The sequence below is a fragment of the Mercurialis annua genome, linkage group LG1-X (genome assembly GCF_937616625.2).
Source record: "Mercurialis annua linkage group LG1-X, ddMerAnnu1.2, whole genome shotgun sequence".
Lineage (NCBI taxonomy): Eukaryota > Viridiplantae > Streptophyta > Magnoliopsida > Malpighiales > Euphorbiaceae > Mercurialis > Mercurialis annua.
This window is the reverse complement of record NC_065570.1, coordinates 67,525,132-67,551,673: the sequence shown is the minus strand read 5'-3', so window position 1 is coordinate 67,551,673 and position 26,542 is coordinate 67,525,132. Positions and strand designations below refer to the sequence as shown.

Below are 26,542 nucleotides of genomic sequence, written 5' to 3'. Positions count from 1 at the left end.
ATCTAAAGACAAAAAGTCATTTTTCTTCGATTTCAAACGCAGGGGACGGTGATTTTCGGCTTTTAGCCGGATATCATCGTCTCTTAGCTTGTTTATTGCTTTATTTCTCTTGTTTTTTGAATAATTTGCTCCGCCCTTTGGAGTTTTATGTGATTTTTGTGAGTATTATTTGATAATTTGCGTTCTCTAAATCCTTGGATCGTTTAAATTTTTTTAGTGTTTGTTCAAATTTCAGATTCAAATTCTTAAAGATTCAAGCTGTTTTAATCGCTTGAAATATATTAGCAGCGAAGTAAGAGATGAATAGAAATTTTGAGGTGCAATTGGTGTTAGGGAATTTTCAACACTTGAATTTTTTCTGGATTATTTCACACTTGTGAACTTTGTGTCTTTCAATTTCTATTTTTATTTCGTTTCTTATCGTAGATTGATTATAATGTTTCAGTTTGTTTTTAATTTTTATAATACAATCTACAATATACTTTAATGATTTAGAATGTAATCCGTTTTTTTATCTTAATATATTAGTTTTGGTTTAAAAAAAAAACTAATTTAGTCAGCAAGACAGTGACATGCACGACTAAACGGAGTTGCCGTCTAAGACCATCTTATAAATCCATATATTCATGAAGGCTATCATATTTTGTCCCTAATTTCTTCATTCCATTGGTGGCATTCCACATATTAAACTCATGGTTATTGAACATCTGGGCTGCATCTAACAATAGATAACCAAGATCGTTGAGATTTTAGTTGAATTTAAAAAGAATTTCATATGTCTGTATGTCTGTTCGTCCGTTTACCGGATGACCTGACTTGATATGATTGGTTGGTTCGGTTCAAAACTATTATTATTTTTTTGTTACTCAATCCTTTTTATATAGGCAATTTTTCATTTTTGTAACTCTTATAACTCATATTATAATAGCTACATTTTCTATAAAAATGAATTTCATATTGATAGATATTTAAAACAATATCCTCTTGTTATCCCCTTATTCTCTTCTTATAAATATAACCTTTATTTTCATTAGCTAAACACACCGAAAACCAGAGCTCTCTGAGTTAAAAAAATATACGAACAACTTTTGCTGATAAATTGAACAACGTGCGCTGATTACTTTTTTACGATTTTCTGCTGGGAGTGTACTTCGAACAGTGATACACAGTGCAGTGATTATCGTTTATCATATTAAAATTTGAGTGGTTATTTTAATATAAGGACGACGTGGTTGATAGACTGTCTTACACCTCTGAACAGAGCCACACATGTTAAAGAGAGCGATTCAATCTGCGACTTAGTCAAATTATTTCATTGGTAATTGATTCCAATTTTCCATAAACCGTTTGAACAAATTATCTAATTATTATGTTATTTGTTTGAACAGTTACAATAATTTTAAGACGTTTTCAATCTGCCATGAATATCAATGGATCTACTGGCTTTCAATCTACCAGTGTTTTTAGCAACCGTGGTAAATCCCATGAACAACCTTTATCTTTGCCATGTTTAATTATTGTTTTATTAGCAATTTTAATTATTTATATTTATCATATTCGAATTGCTTTTAAATATTTTATCACTATTTTTTTATTATTTGTCCTTCATGGAAGGTATTGCATATTAACATTGTTGCTATTATTAATATTTTATTTACTGTTTTGGATTCTTTATGGAAGATTATTTTTATGATCTTTATTATATATATTAAAAGATCATTCATTGATTTTTTTATTATTTCGACTTTGTTTTGACAAAGAGGCCGCGAAACAAAATTTTAATTATGAAGTTTTTGCTATTTCATACAACAAAACTATTAGAAAGTTCAGCAGTAAATTGAATTTATATAAAAATATTGTGAAGTAGGAATCATATGTTAGAAATAACATTTAGCAATTTGTGAATTACAAATGTGATAAACCATATCATATAACACGCAAGTGTCGGAACAAACTTAGTTCTAAATCACACCCTGATAGAAAAGCCGTTCACGACTATGATAATATCTAAGGTCAACCTTATTTGTAGATCAGATGGGTATGTGGACAGACACTGGCGCTTCACGTCATTTCTGCCAAAACCGTGTTATGTTCAAAACATACATTTCTACTAAGAATAAGGAAGTGTTGCTGGATGATTACCACACCACTATCGTTGTCGGATTTGACGATATAGAACTGAAGTTTTCTTCATAAAATAATTTGATATTGAAGGATGTGTTACACACTCCTATGATGAGAAAATAATAATTTAGGCTTAGGTTTTCTCCTTAGTAAGGCGATATTTACTCAAACTATAGGAGATGATGTTTATACCATTATCAAAGATGATCTACTTATTGGAAAAGGTTTTGCGGATGACATGTTCAAATTAAATGTTGATTTAAATAAAAAAATTCCATTTGTTTATATGTTAGGTGATTTTAATATTTGGCATGTTAGACTCTATCACGTTAATAAAAGGTTTTATAGTAAGAGTTTTTTGGGTTTAATACCTAAAATGTCTTAAAATGATATTGAAAAATATGAATTTTGTAGTCAAGCAAAAATAACTAAAACGTCACATAAATCCGTTGTTAGAGAATCTGAACAGTTTGATTTGATACATTCTGATAGATGTGAACTTGATGGAATATGAACTAGAAATGGTAACATTATTTTATGTGTATCTAATGAAGAATATAAGTGATGCACTTGATATGCTTAACTTATTTGTAACTGAAATTCAAAATCAATTTAATAAGAAGTTTAAAAGATTTAAAGTGATAAAGGAACTGGATTGAATTGAGTAAGTTCATTGTATTTTATAAAAATCATATGACATTATATATGAAAGGATTGCAACTTATTCATTTTAAATGAACGGTTAAAAAAAAAACATATAAAACATTAATTGAACCTAGTTTCTATTTTATTAAATTATGGTGCTGTTTTTTATTGGCGGGGATAAAGTTTTATTGACCGTATGTTATGATAAAAGTCCTAAGTTTAATAGTAAAACTTCGCAGTATGAGATTTTGAATAATAGACAACCGAACTTGCTTTATATGAAAATTTGGGGCTGTTTAGCCTATCCTGATCTGAAAAAATAAAATTAACAAGTAGAGTTTATAATTTTTTTTTTATTAAATATGTAGTCAATAACAAAATTTATAGCACATGTGATATATTTTTTTGAAAATATTTAGTATATCTAAGTTCTTAAATAAATAATATAAACATTTGAAGACTTGGATTAGTAGTTAAGTTTTTATGATAACTTATGAGGTTGGGGTTCAATTCCCAACTCTCTCAAGCTGTATTGCCTGTTTAAAAAATGGCTAATAATAATAATTAACTCTTGTTAATAATTAAAGTAGGTATATTTTTGATATAAAAAAAAAGTAAACAATATAATAAAAATAATAAATTTAATTTTTTTTAATTTTTAAATAAATTCAATTTTGACAATGTTTATAGAACAAATAGCCGTGTTGCTTGTTTAAAATCTGGCTAACAATAATAATTAACTCTCGCTAACTCCCGTTAACAATTATAGTAGGTCTATTTTTGATAAAAAAAGAAAGGTAAACAATATAATAAAAATAATTTTTTTTAATTTTTGTATAAATTCAATTTTGACAACGGTTATAGAACAAATAAAGTATATATCTATGTATTTTTTTTATAATAATAATGATATTTCATTAATAGGTAAATAAAAGTACAACTTGATCTAAATTTAAGATAAACATTACATTCAAGAAGTACATAAAGAGTAGAACATCAGTAAAATAACAGAAATTTATACCTAAATTTTTCAAACGCGTTGACGGAGCTCTTTGGATGTGCAACTCGGCGATCCGCCCGCTACACTCGGTGATTATTTTAAACCACAAATTGACTCTTTGGTCTTTGTATGAGTCCGATTGATAGAATAATAGAAATAAAAGTTCTCTTGATAATACTTTAAATCTACACCCCAAGATAATTTTCATGAAGGATTAAAAAATCCCATAAAGGGTAATAACAACTCCACAAAGGGAGATAAAAACTCCATAAAGGAAGAGAAAAAACACAAAAAAAAAACTATGATTTAAAATTAGGCATAATGGCAAAAAAAACGCAAACCTTTACGAATTGTTGCAATTTTATCCAAATCTTTTAATTTTTGCAATAATATCTAAATTACATTATTTTATTGTAATAATATCCAAATTGCATTTTTTATGTGATTTTTTTTGAGTTTTTTTGCCATTTTTTAGAACTTTTACTATATTATTATACATCAAAAAATAATAATAGCATATTATCTTAATTGAAAACAACAAATTTAGCCATCAATTTGACTATTATTGTAACAAAAAATACAATTTGGATATTATTTCAACAAAAAAATGCAATTTGAATATTATTGCAAAAATTAAAAGGTTTGGATATAATTGCAACAAGTCGTAAGGTTTGGTTTTTTTACCATTAGGCCTTATTGAAAGCAAATACTATAATAAAAGAGATTTGAGAGTTAGGGATAGAGGTGGCCATGGAACCGGTCAAACCCGGAACCAGACTAAAACCGGCCCGGAACCGACAAATGGCGGTTCTGGGCCGGTTCCATATTTGTTTAACCGTGAACCGGCGGTTCCGAGTCGGAACCGGCGGTTCAAAGGTCGAACCCGTTAATAAAAAATATATATTCTATATTTAAAATATATACTATATCTTTATCATATAATATACTTACTTTTGCAATAAAATATATGTTATATTTGTTTTAGTTAAATTTTTGGTTAATAGTTTAATTTTAAAAAAAAATCTTTAATTTCTTGTAATACTATCTCCGTGAGTAATTTTATTGTTAAATTTTATTTTTTAGTAATTAAATTTTAATTTAATTTTTAATTTTTTTTCTAAACCATCCTAAACAGGAACCGTCCGGTTCCGAACCGTCATGAAACCGTCCCTTAGGCGGTTCCGAGCCGGTTCCACTTTTTCTTGAACCGTGACCCGGCGGTTCCGAACCGGAACCGCCGGGTTATGAACTGTGGCCACCTCTAGTTAGGGAGGTGATTTTAGACTAAAAAATGGCCAAAATCACCTCCCTTAAAAATATGCGGCTAGGATTTTTTTAAGTTGAGAGAGTTTGGGAAAAGAGACAACGCTTATATATCTATGTAATTTAACAAATTAGAATAGAACCCTATTTAAAAAATTAAAAACAACAGAAACAAAAATAAAAGCAGAACATGTTTAATCGACTATTAAAGTATTTGTTTTTTCAGAAGAAACACTATTAAAGTCTTAGTCGTGAGGTATAAGTCATTTTGGTGTACTGGTAGAAATGTCAATTAAATAATGATTAGAAGTAGTGTTGTTAAGTTAATCAAACTGTGGCCCCTAAATAAATCAACCGATGGGGTAAAGTTTTCAAAATAATTGAACTGAAAATGGGGGTACATGAGGGTGTAGCACTCCTCAACGTACATTTCTCGGAAGACAGGAGTTCGACCCTACTTTTTGTTAGTGGACTTTTTAAAAATATCATTTTAACTAATTTTTAATACTGATGCATAACACTAATTTTTAACGAATTTTAACTATAAGACGTCACTTTTAAAATTTTAATATTCAAATTAATTTCCACTTAAACCGTGTAGGTCCATTACAACTGTCAATAATTTTTTTGTTATATCATAATACAAGACTTCTTTGCGCTAAAATAAAATCTACCAACACAAATCCTATTAAAAAAAATGCTATACATCCTCATCTTTTTTTTTTTCACTCTTACCTTCATTAGTTCTTATATCTCTTATAGTTGCCACCTTCTATCTCAATCCGCTGCCGCTATTCGCTCCCGCTATCCGTCACCGCTATTTGAAAGTGTCAAAATAGATTGCCGATTGTATTCGTGTTGTGTCGATCACTCTACTAATATAATTAGTGTCAGTATGAACACGACTCATTCAACTAATTGTAAAAAAATCTCAACTCTAGCACAATAAAATTTTAAATGAATAATAAGACACGACATGATTAATATGTTAAAAGATAAAGGAATAACACGATTAGTACAAACTAACAAGACAGGACTAACACGACCCACTTAACCTGCACGGTTATGTAAACTATATAAAATATAATTTTAATCTCAAATTTATCAATTCATACTCAAGTTTTATATTTTAATATAATTAATTTTATATATATATATATATATATGTAATATATATATATATATATATGTGTGTATATATATATATATATGTGTGTGTATATATATATATATATAATATTAATATAATTGTATTTAATTTTTTATAAATATTAATCCTTTTATTCTATATTATTATAAATAATACTCCATAATATGTAAACGAGTCAGGCGGGTTCGCGAATCAATGGTGACATTACCATTTATTTCATGCATGTCATAAATGGATTGAAACATTTTTCGATATGAATTCGCTAAGCCTCAAACGGGATTGCCAAATTTACGTATTAGGTAAATCGGTTTACCGTGCCATGACACATTTTAACACACCGCCGTTAAATTTTGGTGAAAAAACTAAAAAAAAAGTCTTACCTCGGTCAGGGCGATGATCGATCAAAAAATATCTCAGTTCAAGGCTTAGCTCGATGAGCCGATCTTAGCTCCGCTAGCCAAAGGAGTTCTGTTCAACGATTGGAGCACAAACATGCTTAACTCGTCGAGCAGGTATGGTGCTCGATCCAAATCTCCAAGATTAAAGAGTCTGCTCGTCGAGCTGGCTGCAAGAAACAAGGCAAAAATATTTCTTCGCGCTATATCAAGTGAAGTTAGATCCGAGTTCAACTCGAACACCTGCTTGACACGTAAAAAAACCCTCGAAAAGTGAAGTTCAAACTTTAAAACTTCTATAAACAAATTCAAAGTCAAGGCTATTAATTTATGCTTTATTAGTTTTAGATTTTTGTTATTCTTATCTTAATTTTTTTTAGATTAGATAAGTATTTTATTCAAGCAATTTGTGGATACTTCTAGTTTAGTGGATTATTTTCAGCAAAATTCAAGTTTTATTTTGCATCATTCTCTCTTTAATAATACAATTCAATTTTATCATGCTTTAAAATTCTTTTAATCTAAAGTATTTTGAATAGTATGAGTAATTAAATTTATATTAAAATGTAATAATCTGTCTTTTTTTTATTTATGGAGTTATTGTTTTTAAATTTAATGCTAGTAATTAATTGATGCTAAATATTACTAATAAATAAGGAACAAAATTAATTAATTACAAAAGATACTAATAAACAGACAAGTAAATAGTTTGAGATGAAAGTACCATAACTTGCCTTTTGTGAATTTTATGGATAATTTAAGCCTAATGCTTTATTTATAAATAGCTAGTTATCACTATTTAATGGTGTTTAGTTCAAATTAAAAGTTAATATAGCTTTCTCCCATTAGTAAATTACATTTATACTCCATTACATGAAAATAATTAAAAAATTGATAGATATAGATTACGAATCAACTTGATTAAAAATCTCATATGAAACTAAAATTATAAATTGTTTATCATCATTGTTAGTTTTTTTAAAAGTTATTTGTGTTTTAATTAGATTAAATTAAATAAATTCTCAAACCCAAATTTGTTGCTAATAAATAATTGACTAATTGGTTAAATTATTAAATACAATCTCTATAAGATCGATATTCTATTTATATTATATCATTCCAATAGCAATTCATACACTTGTAAATTCGCTTATCGCTTTGGCGTTTCAAGAAGCTTTGAGCCGGAAAAAAAATGTAAGTTTGTGTTTATTTATATTAGCTTTTAAAGGAAAGACAAGGTTATTATTGTTATGTTGTTGATCAGATTATCTTAGTTTATTATTAAATGTATTGAATTATTTTTCTGTACAACAAATTTTAATGTCCGTTTTTTATGTTGGGTTACTGAATATGATATCCTCGTGGTAGGCTGGTTTCATCAAATCTAGAATATAGTTATAGCATTTGGGCAGGAAGTCTTTGCACCAGGGTTGCCCATTATCTTGGTAGAGGAGAGATTTCAAGTCTGCTCTATTTATATTCGATGTTTTTGTTTCTCAATGAAGTTTTTTAATTAAAAAAATAGCAAATTATTATAAAGCCCATCACATTTGGCATCATTCAAATTTTAGTCCCTCCCGTTTGAAAATTAAACTATGTGGCCCTTCACTTTTTCTTTCGTCAACATTTTAGTCACTCTATTCATTTTTAGTGTTAGTCAACGAAGTTAAAGGACTTATGGGTAAATTAATTATTAAAACTGAGGGACGGAATCGTTGATAAAAAACAAAAGTGAAAGGTGAAATCGTTGAGAAAAATAAAAATGGAAGACCATATAGTTTAATTTTTAAATAAGAGGGACTAAATTGTGAATTATGTCAAATATGAGGGGTGTCATAGTAATTTGCTCTTTAAAAATATAAAAGTAATACTCTATTTGCTCCAATTTGATTGAGATAATAATTTTTTTGAGTATTCTATTCTAAGTAATCATTTTAATTTATAAAATATGCTTATAATATTTTTTATTCTCTTCGATTAGTATATTTTTAATAACTTTATAAAAAATAATATATTTAATTTAATATAAAAATATAAAATTAAAATTAAATTCTCTCCCACAAAAATAAACAAAATTTGATTAGTATAACGATTAAAAAAAGTAATTAAATCTTTTTTATATTGTTAAGTTTTCATTAATATCAGTATTTTAAAAAACAAACTAGTTTTCAAATCGATGAAGCCACCTATTTTTAGTTCACTCTCTGGCTGAATCAATTAAATAAAATTATATGAAAAAATAATTTTTTAGCACAATTCGTAGCTCAAATGTCGGTTCAATTATCGGTTCAACCAGCTGTGAATATTACTAGAAAATCTGAATATAAAATTTTTAGTAAAATAAATATTCCCTTCATCCCATTCTAATTGAGAAATTCCAATTGTACATTATTTAAGAAATTTTAGTAATTTTATTTTTATATCCTCACATTATATTAAACGCATCATAATTTTTTAAAAATATATTTTTTAAATACATTAATTAAAAAGGGTAAAAAAAATAGTGTAAAAAATATTCTGTAAATAAAAATTATCGATTAGAATGGGACGTCCAAATAGAAAATATATTCAATTAGAATGGGACAGCGGGGGTATTGAATGCATATCCAGCAATCATACATTTATGGAGTCAAAGGTTTGAAATTTGGGATCGATTTCTTAGGATATTTGAGCAATGATTATGAATTGAGCAATAATTGTTATTGGTATGAACATTCAAGACAAACTTAGAGGGACAAATTCATCTTAAGATCCTATATTTTAAATTTTTATTTATCTGATCATTTTAAATTTTCAATCTTTATCTAGTCGTCGTATTGAATTTATTTTAAATTTTTAGGTCTCCTCAAAGATAAAAAAAATGAGTGTGCAAGACGCTCATCATAAGACGCGTGTGAGAAAATTTAATACTCGTCTACTTGATAGGTAATGATTGTTGTTCGTTTTGTGAAGTTCAAGAAACTCAAAATCATATTTTGCTTCATTGCTATCTTGCTTATTCTGTTTGGGTGGATTTTTTTTGGTATGCTTGGTGTTTCTTGGACAATGCCTAGCAATTACGAGGATTTCATGATCCAATGTCGTTCTATTATTTTGAAAGGCCTGTATAAAAAACTTTGATATTCTCTGTGAGACTTGGTTATTTGGGAATTGTGGAAAAAATAATTTTTTTTATAACGTGCATGCAAATCCGGATGATATGGTCTTCACTTGTTTTAATAAGGCAATTTTCAATTTCAAATGTTATAGTCCTAGTTTTTCCTATTTTAGTTTGGATTTCTATAGAACTCGAAGTGTATTATGTTTCATCGGTTGTAATTCCCCTTTTCAAAGTCGTAGTCTTTAATGTGCAATTTCGTGTGTCATTTTTTGTGTGTAAACTTTTGCATATGGCGTTTTTCTGTCACTTGTGACTTTTAATATAATTCTACATTCATCAAAAAAAAAATACTCACCTAATTGAATATGTTGGTAAAATATGTTACAACTTTAAATTTGAAGGAGAAATCAAGTAAATAAAAAAATCTAAAAGTACAAAAATTTATTTAAGTAAAACAATTAAAAGAGAAATCAGATAAATAAAATTTTGAAATATAAATAATGAATTATTTTTATATAAAAATTATTAATCATTTAACGGCGAAACGAGCGAATGTTCATAATTTATGTCCATAAAATAATCTATTAAATAAAAATGCATAGTACGCAAATTTATTGAATAAGTTTAATAATATATTTTTTAAAGAATTAGGTAAATAAAATTTGAAAGTAAAATGGAATTTTGGATGGATTAAGCCAACTTATAGAGTTTTTATTGTCTACTCAATTGTTAAATTATTTGCATCTGAAATTTCAGGGTGCATATGAATTGGTAAGGGGTTTTTCTGGTTTAAGCGAGGTCGCGGGTTCTAACCGCACTCATGTATGCATCCGTTTAAAATTTGGAATTAGAGTTTGCTTCCTACAAGAGAGCTACACTGCTCGAGTGAGGATTAGTCTAAATGTGAAAAATTTAAAAGTGCCGTCTCATATCCGTTCAAGAAACCTCACGAACTCTATAAAAAAAAAAATTGCATCCGTCATCAGTCAATAAAATCAACTATTATATGCCAGCTTCAACGGTCAACTAAATCCAACAAATTAGCCATGCTATGTTTCTTTACTATTTGCTCTTTAATTTCCACAGCGGCAAAGTTGATATTGTATTTCACATGCTATAAATAAGGCATCAGTATTGGTGCTGGTAATTAAGTTCAGACTGCAAGCATAGTTTATATTGCACCATTTTGCAAAACAAAACACAGCATTCAAAACCAAGTTTTTTTCTATCGAAAATGGCATTGCAGCAAGCAACTTCGTTCGCAAGCTTCAGAAACCAAATTTTCTATCCATCAAAAACCATTCACTCTGCAAAACTGGGTGTTTCAAGTTCACCATTATTTATCACTAAAATCAAATTATCTTCCTCTTCCTTGACTAGAAAATCAGTCATCAAGGCTCAACAAATATCCCACGAAGAAGATCGTCCACAAGTCAGTTTTCCGCCCACTATATGGGGCGATAGCTTCCGTTCCTTCTCTTTTAAACAATCGGTAAGCACCTGAGAAGTTCATTCATCGATATTTGTTCTTATAACAATTTAGTTCGCGATATCCTCAGCGTTTATTTGCTGATCACTGGTTGTGTGTGTAGGAGTACGAATCGTATAACGAGCAGATAGAAGTGTTAAAACCAGAAGTGAAGAGCAAGCTAATTTCTGGTGCAGATGATGCTTTTACAAAACTTATTTTCATCAACTTGTTAATTCGGCTCGGGTTATCATATCATTTTGAGGACGAAATAGAGCAGCAGCTAGATGAACATTTTGATGCTCTCGTGGCTCATGTTTCGGATGAAGAATGTGATTTACACACTGTTTCACTCGTCTTTCGAGTTCTCAGACAAAACGGTTACAAAATCACTTCTGGTAACATACACTAATAACAATCTTAGTTAATTATTACAATTTTAAGCTCATAAAGATTGAAATTAATTAACATTATGATGGATTTCGACAGACGTGTTTAACAAGTTCAAGGACAGTGATGGTAAGTTCAAGCAAAGCCTGGCGACGGACATAGGGGGCGTGCTGAGTTTGTACGAAGCTGCGTTTGTGAGCATAACGGGAGAAGATATTCTAGACGAAGCTATCGCTTTCACGAAACCCGTTTTGGAATCATACTCGAATACTAATGTTAATGTCTTCGAAAAGCATATAAGAAATGCATTGAAACACCCTTTCCATAGAGGCATGCCGAGAGTTGAAGCCAGACAGTTCATCTCTCTGTACGAAATGGACGAGTCTCGCGATGAAATCTTACTAAATTTTGCCAAGTTGGATTTCAATCGAGTACAATTAGTGCATCAACAAGAACTCAGCGACCTTTCAAGGTAAAATATTAATGCAGTTCTAACATTTTTTATGTTAGACATGAATATTATTTTAACCACACAATGAATTACATTTCAGATGGTGGAGTGATTTGGATTTGGTGTCAAAATACCCGTTTGCAAGAGACAGAATTGTGGAGCTCTACTTCTGGATGATGGGAGTATTTTTTGAACCTCAATATGGCGGTTCGAGAGTACTTGTTACACAAATTCTGATTTTGCTGTCAGTGGTGGATGATATATACGATGGATATGGTACACTTGATGAACTCAAATGTTTTACCCAAGGAATAGAGAGGTTTGTCCGATTAATTGAATTTTAATTCTATTTTTTGGATTGAAATATAGCTATTTGATACTTTTTAAAACTAAGTTAAAAATGCATGTCGTATTTAATTATTTTTTGATTAATATGTAACAGGTGGGGTACTAGTAGCCTTGATCTTCTACCTGAGTACATGAAAGTTCTTTATAAAGCTTTCATAGATCTTTTGGACCAATTTGAAAATGACATGAAACAAGAAGAAAGAGCCTTCACAGTTCCTTATGTGAAGAATGAGGTAACCTTTATAATTTTTGTTTTTTTTTTACTAAATTAACAAATAAATATATCTTTTTCATAGTATAGAGAAGATGATGGTTTGAAAGTTAATTTTTGGAATAAAGTTCGAATATTCTATAAAATATTTTTTGTGTTTTTTCACGTTATCTATTTGTTTGTAATTAATTTTTGAATAGGTAATTCAAATAATCAAAGCGTACATGAGTGAATCTCAATGGTACCATGACGGTTACGTTCCATCACTAGACGAGTACATGGAGGCAGCATCTTGTACGGGCGGTATCCCTATTATAATTGCAGGATGCTACGCAAGGATGGCACAAGTTAAAGGAACTAAAGAGTTCGAATGGTTAATAAAAAATCCGAAAATTATGAAAGCTTCGGGAGCCATTTCTCGTCTCATGGACGATCTTGTAACTCATAAGGACGAACAAGAAAGAGGTTCGGGACATGTTGCATCCTCCATCGAATGCTATATGAACCATCACGGAGTTTCCGAAGAGAAAGCCACCGAAGAGATTAAAGGGATGGTTGAAGCGTTATGGAAGGAAATGAACGAGGAATGTTTAAGGCCTACAGCTCTACCATTGTCCTTACTTATGCCCATTGTTAACATTATTCGTGTGGTAGAAGTTTGCTACAGATACTGTGATGGCTACACGAACCCAGAGTACGTCAAGGAATATATCAAATCGATGTTCGTCCAACCAATACCAATTCAACAATAGTTTTAAACTTTTTAATTTTTATGTTATTTAAGTTTTTATATTTTTCTGGAAGTTGAATTCAAATTGAATAAATTGATTGTATTAGTTCTTTGATTATCAAAAACATTAAGTGAAATTATTGGTATTTATGGAAATTGAAACATAAATTTAGTGATTTTTTTTGGTTTTTTGTGATGAATTAAACATTTTATAAATAAATTATTGTAGAACTATAATTTTTTTGTTTATAAAATTGTTCTATTATTATATAATTATTTTGTCTTTCTTTTATTCATAGATTTGTTTATTTATTTTAATACTACTGATTTTGTAAAGAACGAATTGATTTATGGTGTATTTGCAGTGTTTTTATTAATAAGTGAAAGAGTCTCTTATGAATATAAGAGCTCACTGCTGATATTTATATAGCAATACAAAGATATACAAATTACACTAGTATCCATATGATATCTATACATTGACTAAATATATATCTTATTATCCCCCCAAAATCTGTGCGTTGCAAACGCCCAGATTGGAACGCATAGTCTGAAAGCGAGCGGTACTGACGGCCTTTGTAAAAATATCAGCAAGCTGAGCATCGCCGGAGATGTGCAACACCTGAATACCACCCCACATAACCCGTTCACGAACAAAATGAAGGTCGATTTCAAGATGCTTGGTGCGAGCATGATTGACTGGATTTTGAGCGAGATATGTAGCTGATATATTATCACAAAACACTTCTATTGGAACATGAACAAAAATAGATAACTCCTGCAAAAGATATCGTAGCCAACATATGTCCGCTACAACAGCTGCCAAGGCTCTATATTCGGATTCTGCACTGCTACGAGATACCGTGTGTTGTTTCTTGGCTGTCCAAGAGATGAGATTATTGGCAAGGAAGACACAGTAACCAGTCGTTGATCTCCTTGTATCCGGACAACCGGCCCAGTCGGCGTCACTATATGCTGACATTGTATGCAAGGAACCAGGTGATAATTGTAAACCACAAGATAAAGTACCTTTTAAGTAGCGTAATATCCTCTTAACCCCTTGCCAATGAACTTCCAAAGGAGTGTGTGTAAACTGACATACTGAATTAACGGCATAGGTAATTTCAGGTCGGGTGAACGTCAAATATTGTAAGGCACCAACTGACATACTGAATTAACGGCATAGGTAATTTCAGGTAGGGTGTATTTATATTTTTGGAGTATTTCTGCCGTTTTTCTAATATATTTATGGTATATTTGCAGTATTTGTGGTGTATTTGCAGTGTTTTTATGATATCCACCATAAAAACACTACAAAAAGACCAAAAATACATTATATATATATACTATATAAACACCACAGTTACACTAACAAAAACATAATAGATGCACTATAATACATCATAGTTACATTAAAAACACGATAAAAAATAAAAAAAAACACCAGAAAAAAATATATAAAAAATAGAATAAAATATTAAAATGTGAAAAAAGGTATCAGTGTGAACTTAAAAAAACAAGGTATTTTTTGTAAACAAAAAATTAGAAAAATAAAAATAAAAAAATAATGTAAATTTATAAATAAAATAGAAAATAGAGTAGTGTAGGAAATTCCCTCTAAATATTATTCATTTATATTTTATTATTAATTACTTTTAAAGTTTTGATTCTACTCTTCATGGGAATATACGTTAGACCTAAAAAATTAAAAAGAGAAAACAACAACTTTTTCCCTATTTTAGAAGTTATATTTTATCTTACATAAAAATTCAAAAATCATTTATGTTAAGATATATTTTTTTACGTTATCCTTATTGATAGTAGAATTTTTGTAAGAATTATTTTAACCTTTTTTTATCAAATGGTAAACGACTCATAAAATCTCAATTATTAGTTATAAATTAGGGGGACAAAATTTGAACCTATAGCCTCTCAATGTATTTAGAGGTGGCTTAACCATTTAAATTAGGCCCACATTAGCTTATTTTAACCTAATTAAAAATAAAATAAAATTATTTTAAGAATAAAAATAAAACTTTTAAATGAAACATCGTGAAAAGAAAGAAACAAAGTATCAATTCATCAATTGCAGTTGACATAAAATATCAAAAAGATTATTTTTTTTTTAAAAAAAAACTGGATAAAAAAACCTCAACTTTTGGTGTTTCGTATCAAAAACATGCTCTCCAGTCGCACTCTCGGAGAGTGAAACACACTCTTCAATTCGAAATGATAAAATATTTTAAAAATATCTTTTATATTTGTTCAAGGTCTAACTATTTTGAAATGCAAACTTTCGCATTTTTTATCAACTATGATCAAGTTTTATAATTTTTACAATTATGTCCAATTTGACAGTTTTTTTTTTGCAATTATCACCAAAACCTTATATTTTATTTTTTAAATCCAAACTTTTTAAATTTTTATCAACTGTGACCAAACGTTTATATTAATCTTTTTTATAAGTTAGACAGTTTTTTAAAATTTAGGCGTACTTGATAAAAGATGCAAAAGTTTGAATTTTAAAAATAAAATTCAAAATTCTGGTTACAATTGCAAAAAAAAAAAGCATTCAACTTGGACATAAATAGAAAAATTTAAAAACTTGGTTGTAATTGATAAAAAATGCAAACATTTGGATTTTAAAAATGAGACTTTGTTTAATTCTTCAAATTTACACTTAAAAATGTTTAAATTTCAATTCTTCCCCTATAATTTTAAAAATTTAAATCAAGAACCGTTTTATTTAAATCTTTTTTGGGATAATTAGGCCTCACTTGGTTCATAAATGTATATTTTCTGGAAAGTAAACTTCCTTGAAAGTTAATTGCTGAGAAAATTAGTGTAAATGAAATGAATATTTTTTTTTACTTGGTTTACTTGCTAACTTCCCGGAAAATTACATTATAATTTTAGTTAGTTAAAATTTAATGACAATATTAGTCTCAATAACTAACTAGACTAATAAAATATAGAGAGATAATTGTACTTTTTATCAAGTTAACTAGGGAAATTCTATTTACCTAGCTAGGTTTATTTAGGAAAGTTACTTCTCTAATCCAACGGAAGTTAAAGTGCTAATTTTCCGAAAAGTAAACATATAAAGTGAATCAAGTAAGAATATTTTGCTATTTCCCGGAAAGTAAAATTTCCCTTTTCCATTTACCCTCAAACAAGCGAGGCCTTAGATTAAATAGGGTCTATTTAAGTTTTAATTAGGATGCTAATTAAAATTTTAATTAGAATTAATTTAGATTAATTAGAGTTAATTAGAATTAGTTAGAGTTTTAGTCAGATAACCCACCTTTTTTTTTGTTAGAGTTTTTTTTGAAACAATTTACTAAAATTTGGGCCTTTTTTATTTGATTTTTTTATAATTAACTTTTTTGATATTTTAATACTTTATACCAACTTTAAAAGAAGAATTTGATTATTTAAAAAAAAGTAAAACTTCTCATATGAATGGAAGGGATTACGATTGATTTAAGTAACAATTTGCTCTTTCAACTTTTAAATAATGGACAACTAACACATAAATTAATTTATAGATAATTAATTTCATTTTGACATTGTCCCTTTAATTTATAAGCTAATTGTTTTCAAAATTAACAATTTGCTCCTTTAATTTTTAAGTTAATTTATCAAAATAAAATTAATTATTTATAATTATTAAATTAGTTACTAATTCTTTTATAAATTAATCTATGTGTTAATTGTTTTAGAGGATAAAATTGCTACTTAAATAGAAGGGAAATTCTTACCTAGTTCCGGTACATGAATTTTCCATGCACCTATCCAATAAGGTGTTAGAAAATCTAACACAATTTTCTCTTTCTTTCTATTATTTTTCCTTTCTTCTCATTTTTCTAACACCTCATTGGATAGGTACATAAATTTTTCATATAACGGGTCTAGGTAAGAACTTCCAATGAGGGCAAAAGTGATATCATGGAGGGAAAAAAAGAAAGATAAATGGATAGAATTATGGACCAACACATGGATAGGTCCAAAGCAGTCTAAAACGAAGGAATAGGGGCAAAACTGACATTACAATAGAGCAGCATGCTCAGCTCAGGTGATATTTATTTGACCTACAAATAGATGTAAAGCCGTACAAGGAATCTTTTCCTAGTGACATATGCATATGAAACATCGTCCTACTTTTTGACCAACGAAATTTAAGAAATATTTATTTTTAGGATTAATTTCTAAAAAAATCACAAACTTTACACGAAATTTCATTTTAATCATTATTTTTAAAAATTATCATTTAAAGACACGGATTTTTATTTTATTTCAAATTTACTACCAAAATAATATTCGGTGTATTTTATCTGATTAAAAATTCCTAATTCTATATACTATGACTGAAAGATAATAAAATTTGATGTTAATTAATAATTTGGGTCTTTCATTAATGGTTTAGTGAAGATTTAGTCAATAAAAATACACTGAAATAATAAATTTAAAACAATATGAAAGTTCGTACCTTTAAATGGAAACTTTTAAAAATCATGATTAGAATGAAATTTCATGTAAAGTTCGTGAATTTTTTAAAAATTAACCATTATTTTTATAAGGATATATTTTTTTTTGCCAATAAAAATATTTTTTCATTTATGTCAAATAATTATAAATGTAAAAATTTAAAAATAGTATTAATCATTTGGGTCAATAAAATATCAAATGTTTGTAATTTTTAAAATAAGCCAATTTAACTCATTTTGAGACATTTAAAGAGAAAATTAGTCTGTTTTTTTAAAATAATAGTAAATTATACCTCAACAAAGAAAAAATAAAGAAAATACCTCATATATTTAGTATTTTTATTTATTTTATTCTATTTTTTTTTATTATAAGAATACTTATTTTTTATTATTTTTTACTTTTAACATTTTAATTTTATTCTAACATGTGTATCTTTTTTTCTTCAGATCTCTCTCTCTCTCTCTCTCTCTCTCTCTCTATTTTTTCTTCGTCTTTTTCTTCATTTATTTCTTTTTCTTTTTTGTCACGCCGTTGATGTTCCTTCAACGATCCATCATTACTTCGCCGTTGCTCCGCCTTCGCTTTGTCTTCACCTCGCCGTTGATTCGCCGTTCTTCCACATTTTGGCAAAATTTTCTTAACTCGTGGTAATTATTATAATTTATTTTAACTATCAGATCTAAAAATTTCCTCGAATTTTTTCAGTTTAAAACTTGAAAATCTGTATTAAAAACGATTTTATGATGAAAAAAAGGATTTTCTGCAGAAAACAGCGTCTGATTATCATATCGTTATCACTATGACGTTATCATAACACTGCAGAGAAAAACAATTTTTTATCAAAAAAAGTGCTTGATTATCATTTTGGTATCATTAAATTAGCATGTTTGTATCATTAACGTTAACATATCAATATTATAATATTATACGGTTATGGTAATAATATGATAAGGTTATGATAATAGTATGATAAAGTTATGATATAGATATGATAAAGTACGTCATGATAATATTTTTTGATATTGTTGTGATAAATTATATTGTGATAATGTTATGATAATAGTACATAAGTTTATAATAAAATGTTACGATATAGTTATGATAACGTACGTCATGATAATATTTTATGATAAAATATATTATGATAATGTTATGATAATTTTTATAAAAATAGGTTATGATAATAGTATGACAAAATTATTGATAATAGTATGATAATGCATGAAAAATAATTTTTTACAGAAAAATTATGATAGCGAGATGATAATACCACTGCTGCTTTTGTATTAATATTATGAAAAAATTCTGAATTTTTTTTACAGATCGTTTTTTATTTGCATATTTTTATATCAGAAGTTAAAATAATCAATTTTTAATTAATTGCAAGCTGAAATTAACATAAATTATTAAGAATATCTATTTTTGTCGAAAAAATAATTTTTTTTATGCATAAATTTTTTATTGTCATATTTTAGATCTAGATCTGAAATAGAAGAAAAAATAAATTGCGAGAAAAAATAATAATGAAACTGATTGTGAATATTAAAAATTAAATTTCAAAGACATTAGAAAAAGAAAAATGAGAGGAAGTAAAAAAAGTGCAGAGAAAGAGGAAAATAAAGAGAAGAGAAGCGGAGGAGAGAGAAAAAGAGAGAAAGAAAGAGAAAAAAGAAAAAATAACTGCCAGGTCACATGTTTTTATTTTATAGTAGAATCATTAATTTTTTTGACACTTGGAGTAAAAACATAAAATCATAAAAAAAAGTGATGTAATTTCTTTAACTTTTCCATGTTGAGGTATGAAATCCTATTATATTTTTATTTTAGGTAAATCTGTAAAACATATTTAAAACCTTTTCTAACTGATAGAGTCTGCTTTCTGAACCAGTGAATAAGACCTGCAAAACAGGGTAGAAGCTAACCGGACGGTGGTTGTCCGATTAACTCTCCGATGCTAAAGTCAGTTTAGAGTTTTGAGCAGCGTTTGAGTATATGAATATAATTGTGTTTCTAGGCATACCTCATGCTCCTTTTATAATAGATGAATGCATATCTTGTAGCGTCATAGTAGGTAAGTGAATCCTACTTGTAGGAATTGATTCTACTTTGTAGGGATTCACCCTGATTTGTCGTGATCTACCTTATTCAGACATGAGTCCTATTTAGGAACGTCCTCCTAAATAGTCTCGTCTTCCTAAAATAGAGCTTATCTTTTCATGTTGGAGACTGTATCCAAATGGGAAGATACTTTGAGATATTATATTAGATTTGGCGATCTATCCAAATTCTGGATTAACGCGCTTTGGGCGCATTCTAAGGGATTCGGTATTCGTCTTATTGAATGATATGTCGGCGGATCCTATGGATTCGGCCGTCTTTCTTATATATCCAGCTCTTCCATTGGGAGTCCGGTATCGCCTGAGAGTGGATCTCATGTAACTCGGCTCCATTGTAACTAGTGTAGGATTCGGTATCCATCGTTAGCTCCCCCGCAAGTGAGCTGAAGTAATTAGTATTCATGCCTTAGTAGATTTTGGCTCTTTTTGAAGTTGAGTCTTTTTGTATTCCGGGCGAGTCGCTTCATATGTTGGTGAGTCGCTTTTCTTCTCTAGTAAGACTCTTTTTCCTGCCACGTGTCACTATTTAATGATTTGACATAAATATTCCTCGTATTTAAACTCTTCATGTTTCTATTTTCTCTTTTCACTTTCATTTATCTTCGAAAGTATTCTCATTCTTCGATTATCTTCTCCTGACCTTTTAAGATTATTCCGTTTTTCGTTTGCTCATTTGCTTTTCCAGATTTCAGGTATGTTTCTTTTCGTTTGCTCGTTTGCTCATTTGCTTTTCCAGATTTCAGGTAGATATTTTCTCAATTTTTTTTTTCACATGTGTAACGCATAATTGGTTGGTGTAAAAACTACATGGCGCAACTTTTTCTTTTTCAAAACTATAAACCTAGTTTGGATTGATCTTTTGTGCTAAACTTGGAGGGCAAAGTGGACCTTTATTGATTTATACCAGACCTGCCATAATTCTTGTAGGAGCATTGGTTTTCGGACCATCAAATTGGCAGGTTATCCCATTCGATCTTTATGATAAATATAAAAAACAACAATTGACTTGTATTTGTCATCAATGAGAAGACTGAATATTTATGGGAGATGGCAACTTAATTTGGTGTGGGAGAGGGGTTATCTATTTTGAAGGCAAAACAAAGAGGTTTATTTGAATTCATTTCAGTTTCTTAAAAATGGTTCTAAAACTACATAACTCAGCTGCAGCAATGTATGAGAGCAATCATATGGAAATGTTAATCTCGCCATCGAAAGAAGCAGATGGTTTTGGAGAAGCAATATTAGGGTCAGATCTCATAAGAAGTGAATTGGGAGCTTATGGAGAAAAGCTTTTAGGATCAAGCTCAGCTTATTTGCATACCAATGTAACTCTCCATTATCACAACGTACCCATACCTTCTTCTTCTTCTTCTTCTTCTTCTTCTCTATATCGGTGTTAACGAAGCTTTTTTTGAAAAAATAAATTTGAGTTTTGATGTTTGTGGCAGGATTTGAGCCCATAATACCGTCTTACGTACAATATCTTTTGAACTATATTTTTAGAAATGTTTTTTGGCGTTTTTGTTTTCGTGTTACATTTGTGCTTCATTTTTCGTATTAGATTTTAATTTTAATTTTTTTTGCGTCCTACATATAGGTATTTCGTTTTTGTTTTTGAAATTCAATATTATAACTTTCTTTATAAATATCATTTTTGCCATTTTTATTAGGAGTAAGCAAAAATACCAAACGGCCAAATAATTTAATTCAACCGATGACTTTCTGCCGGTTGGGTTCGATTATAAGTTTGGATTCGGTCAGTTTGGTTTTGATAAAAAAATGTTGTTTTCGGTCATCGGTTTGGTTTGAGTTTTGGTTATCTAACCGAACTGACCAAATAAACCATAACTTGGTTTCTTTTTGGGGTAATGTCATAAAAATTTACTAATTTTACATGTTTTATCATTTTAATCACGGCATTTAAAAACCGTCATTTTCATACAACAACTACCAATTTTTCTCAAATCCATACACCGTTCAAAAATCCGACAAAAGTTGCTGACTTGTCACTATCTGCTTCGTTATGACCTGTCACTATTTGGTTGCCAACTCAACAATTTTCACCTGATTTTTGACGGTGTATGAATTTGAGAAAAATTAGTAGTTCGTGTATGAAAGTGATGATTTTTAAATGGCGTGATTAAAATGAGAAAACATGTAAAGTTGATGAATTTTATGACATCAACCCTTTATTTTTTTAAAGAATTTGATTTTTTTCAAATTTTCCCTATATTTTTATTGGTTTTAACCGAACCGATTAAATTTCCGACATATTTGATTTGTTTAGTTTTGAAGTTTTTTCTTTTTTTTTTATTTGCTCGGTTCGGTTTTGGTTAGGATTTCTTATTCTGTGGGGTTGGTTTTGATTAGGATTCGACATTTATAAATTTTCGGCTAAATTTTGATTGAACCGACCAAATGCTCACTCTTAATTGTTTTTTTGTTTTTGTTTTTTTACATTTTTGCTTCTTTTTACATTTTAGATTATAATTTCAAACTTTTTGTCTTACACATCCATATTTCTTATGTTTTAAAAATTCTTTTGAAACTCTATATTAATGATTTATTTGTCCAACAGAATTATTCTTTATAATTTTTCATCTTACATTTTTGCTTCACATATGTTTTAAATTGTAATTCCAATCACAGGTTAACAGGTATTTGTCCAATCCTAAGTATTATTTCCAAGTGAATGATCAGTATGTCATGAACAAGTTGAAGATAATCTTGTTCCCATTTCTACATAAGGTATGTAAAATTCTTTATTTTCGTTTTTGACCTAATTGTTGGAAATTGGAATTAATCAATCTTCTAATAAGCTATAGTAATTAATATAATTTTAAGCTTTTATAGAAGTTAAAGTAATGCAGGGACATTGGATTAGAAGCAGTGAGAAGGTTGGTGGTGAATTTTGTTTCAAGCCTCCAATTTATGATATTAATGCTCCTGATTTGTACATTCCATTCATGGCTTTTGGTACCTACTTGGTTCTTGTTGGCTTCTTTTTGGGCATCAATGGCAAGTAAGTTTTAGTTATCTATACTTATATATAAAAGCACGGATTGAGGACAGACACATTTATGTTAGTATCCTTTTCACTTATAAAAATTTAATTATTAATTAAAAATTATTAAAATAATCATTAAAATTGGAATACTAACTAAAATAAACTATTATATTAAGATAAATTAGAATACTAGACAAAATAAACTACTATATTAAAATAATTGTATAGAATACTAATTAAAATAGATTACTTTGACTATTTAATGATTATTATTTTAATTATTTTTTAATTGTATAGAATTTTAAATAAGGTAATCTATTTCAATGAACTAATATTTTAATTTTTACTTTATATTTTCTATTAAAATTATCTATAATTATCGTCAATAAACTTTTTAAAGCTTAAAGTTATATAAAAGCTTAAAATTATATTAATTAATATAATTTTTAAAATCGAGCTAAAATTAATGAAATTAAAAGTTTGAGAAATTTTAATGAGTAGGAATTTGTACTAGTAAAAAAATCATATAATTGTAACATCTCATTCAACTCTCCATGTCTTTCAGGTTTAGCCCCGAAGCTTTAAACGTGCAATTGACAAACGGTCTACTTTGTTGGTTATTCCAAATTCTCCTCCTTGAAGCAACAATACATACATTAGGCGACGGTTATGTGCCCTTACTTGATGTTGTCGCGTATAGTGGATACACTTTTGCGACGGGGTCGGTGGTCGTATTGGCAAGGTTCGCTTGTAGATACTGCTTTTATACGGTGACGATATGGGAATGCTTTTGTATGGGAATGTTCTTCGTGAAGATATTGAAAAGGATTCTGATTGCAGAGATGAGAAGCTTTGAGAAACACTCTAGCAAGCGTCACTATATCTTGCTTCTTGTTGCTATTGCTCAAATGCCATTGCTCTTTTGGCTTGGCTATGTTGATGGTGTTTGAACTTTTCCTCGCAAAAGCTTTTTAGTAAACCTAAATTTGTTTTAATATTAAGCTAATGGTGTTAAAGATTAATTTTAGTGTTATAAATCATAAATTAATCTGATTTGCTATTTTTATAAGTACGTATTTATTAATTACAAAAACTAATTAATTAGTTTTTAGTATATTTGGAATATAATACTAAGAGCATCTTCATTGCATATGTTATATTTTGTGCTATCTTTAGCGTAAATATAGCAAAATGCTAAATATAGCACAAATTTTAAATTTGTAAATACATATTGTTATATTAAATAACAAACTTTAAATTTTGTATTTATATTTATTTTATATGCAAGAAACGTAAAATATTTATAATTTCAATTTCAATTTAATATTTAATCTCATTAGTAATTACTGTTTAAATAATAGAATATACATTTTTAATACATAATTTTAATAGAAAAATATTATTTTTAAATTTAAATATTTATAATGAAGGCCAAATGACTAAAAAAATGTCAAACCTTTCATGAAAATTTCACAAAAGTCCAAACCTTTCAATTTTATCCAATTTGTCTTGAAACGCATGATTTCGTTTCAATTATCTCCAACTACACAATTTTACTTATGTGGCGCTGATGTGTGGCATGCCACATCAGCGCCACATAGGCGCCACATGAGCAAAATTGATTTGAATCGTATAAGCATTACTATTATTTAATTGTAGAATAATTGAGCTCTCCTCAAATAAATAGATTTGAGCATTAATGTCACAAATATTTTTGTTTCCAACTGTATTACTATCTTTAGTAAAAAAAATCATGATAAAATAAATTTTAAATGTATTAGCATGTGGGTCCTTAATTGTTTTTCCTTATTTACATCTTTTTTTATAAACGAGAAGTTTCCTTGTTCAGTCAGGAATCATTTAATTAACACAAAACAGGAAAATTATATCCCATTCAATATCAAACACTACTTAGCCTTAGAGTTAGATCATCTTTACTAGTGTATTCCATAAAAAAAAAATCTTTAATAGTATTTTCGAATAAATTTAGTTTTTTAGAATTAATTTTACATTTTCGGAATTAATCTATCTATATATTATATAATTGAGAGGACCAACGGAGCCTTCTCATTCATTCTCACCAAAAGAAGCATTCTTATTAGTTTCCAATTTTACTAAACCACTTATTTTAATTTAATTATTTTAACTAAATTATTATCATAATTTCTATTTTACCTGTTAAAAACACTATTTACTTTTACCACTTTAAATTTTCCATTTTATATCCAACTCTTAACCCCTAAATTACTATCATAATTTCTATTTTACCTGTTAAAAACACTATTTACTTTTACCACCTAAATTTTTCAATTTATGTCCAACTCTTAAACCCAAAAGAAAAATCGAAGTTAAAAATCTAGCAACTGGTGATTAAAAAAAGTAAAAATCATCCAATAAAGACTAAAACAGTTAGTCATAAATAACCCATAACATAGCATGTGAAATCTTTGAAATTAATCTATTTATGTCGTTTTATATTGCATGCTAGCAAAACTATTTATAGACCTGTGAATTTCGGCTTCCAATGGTACTCACAAACTACCAAACAATAAAACTCCAGGTAAACCTTTAATTAGACCATATTTGCTTGCATATTGAAACATTGAATTTATTATCTGTAAATGAATTCTCAATTTATTAACCATCATAAAATTACAGTGTCAAAGTTTCTTCTAACTGCATATCATAGTATTCTTTTTTTATTCACAATCCCCTTTTCTTGGCTGAATGTACATATTGGACCTTCACGTTTGGTTCGGTTTTCAATTTGGATAATAAGGAACTTTTTTTCCATAAAGGTACTTAACGTTAGTGACTGACCAACTCAGTGCTGACGTATTAGGTTCGATGGTTCACATTAGCCAGTCAATAACGGACATCTTGCATTTTAGGTTCGGAAGGTCCAACGTGAAATATTTTTATAACGTTAAGCACCTCCATCGAAAAAAAGAAGTTTATTAAGGTCCAAATTTAAAACCGAACAAAACGAGAGGGTCCAATCTATACATTTAGCCCTTTTTCTTTATTCCATGTGCGTCGGTCAATGAACTAAAATAAAGTAAAATAAACCAATATAATTTCTCATAACCAAACCGAAATTGAATTATATAAAAATTGAACTTAAATAATAATATATCAGTCGTTTATTTGAAATTTTCCTTCAATAGCTTCCTTCAGAAAAATTAAAAATTACATTAACCAACATGTCTTCAAGTTTAACTAAAATCATGTATCAAATTGTGTTAATGGCATTGCCCATCTTAGCAGGTCTTTTTCCAAAATGAAAATAAACTTTTAATATAATTTCCATTGCTACTCCGATGTAGTAGAACTAATCTGTGAACTTAAACATTATACATTTTGATCTGATAAAATTGCCAGTTTAGAACATGTTTCAGTTTTGGTTTGAAAATTTGCTTAAATAATACAACTATATGATTTGGTTTGGAAAAATGATTTCAGTTTATGTTGCCTTTTATATTATTTTTTACATTGTCTTGCTTATTAATTTAAAATTAGTGCGGAATCATTTCATGAACATGTTGGATGAGACAAGTAATTTATTGTGAGGCTTTAGATTTCTCATTTCCCTTATTTTGTAGATCATAATTGGAGTTGTGTTATATACGAAACTATCAATAATTATTTTTAGAAG

General features: G+C 28.5%; 2 protein-coding genes across 3 annotated transcripts; both read left to right on the top strand.

The window, feature by feature from the left end:
* The first annotated feature begins 10,821 nt into the window (after nucleotides 1–10,821).
* LOC126678150 (probable terpene synthase 6) lies at nucleotides 10,822–13,451 on the top strand. The gene is made up of 6 exons (XM_050373042.1): nucleotides 10,822–11,169; nucleotides 11,270–11,543; nucleotides 11,635–12,007; nucleotides 12,087–12,305; nucleotides 12,429–12,567; nucleotides 12,746–13,451. The coding sequence occupies exons 1-6, from the start codon at nucleotides 10,912–10,914 to the stop codon at nucleotides 13,295–13,297; spliced, it is 1,815 nt and encodes a 604-aa protein (XP_050228999.1). The 5' UTR covers nucleotides 10,822–10,911; the 3' UTR covers nucleotides 13,298–13,451.
* A 7,382-nt stretch (nucleotides 13,452–20,833) lies between these two features.
* LOC126664882 (uncharacterized) lies at nucleotides 20,834–23,909 on the top strand. Of its 2 annotated transcripts, none has more exons than XM_050357490.2 (4): nucleotides 20,834–21,226; nucleotides 22,530–22,628; nucleotides 22,751–22,902; nucleotides 23,453–23,909. In XM_050357490.2, the coding sequence occupies exons 1-4, from the start codon at nucleotides 21,017–21,019 to the stop codon at nucleotides 23,835–23,837; spliced, it is 846 nt and encodes a 281-aa protein (XP_050213447.1). In that variant the 5' UTR covers nucleotides 20,834–21,016; the 3' UTR covers nucleotides 23,838–23,909. The 2 variants fall into 2 exon arrangements, with proteins under 2 accessions (XP_050213447.1, XP_050213448.1); XM_050357491.2 differs by having other exon boundaries at nucleotides 20,837–21,205.
* The last annotated feature ends 2,633 nt before the right edge of the window (nucleotides 23,910–26,542 follow it).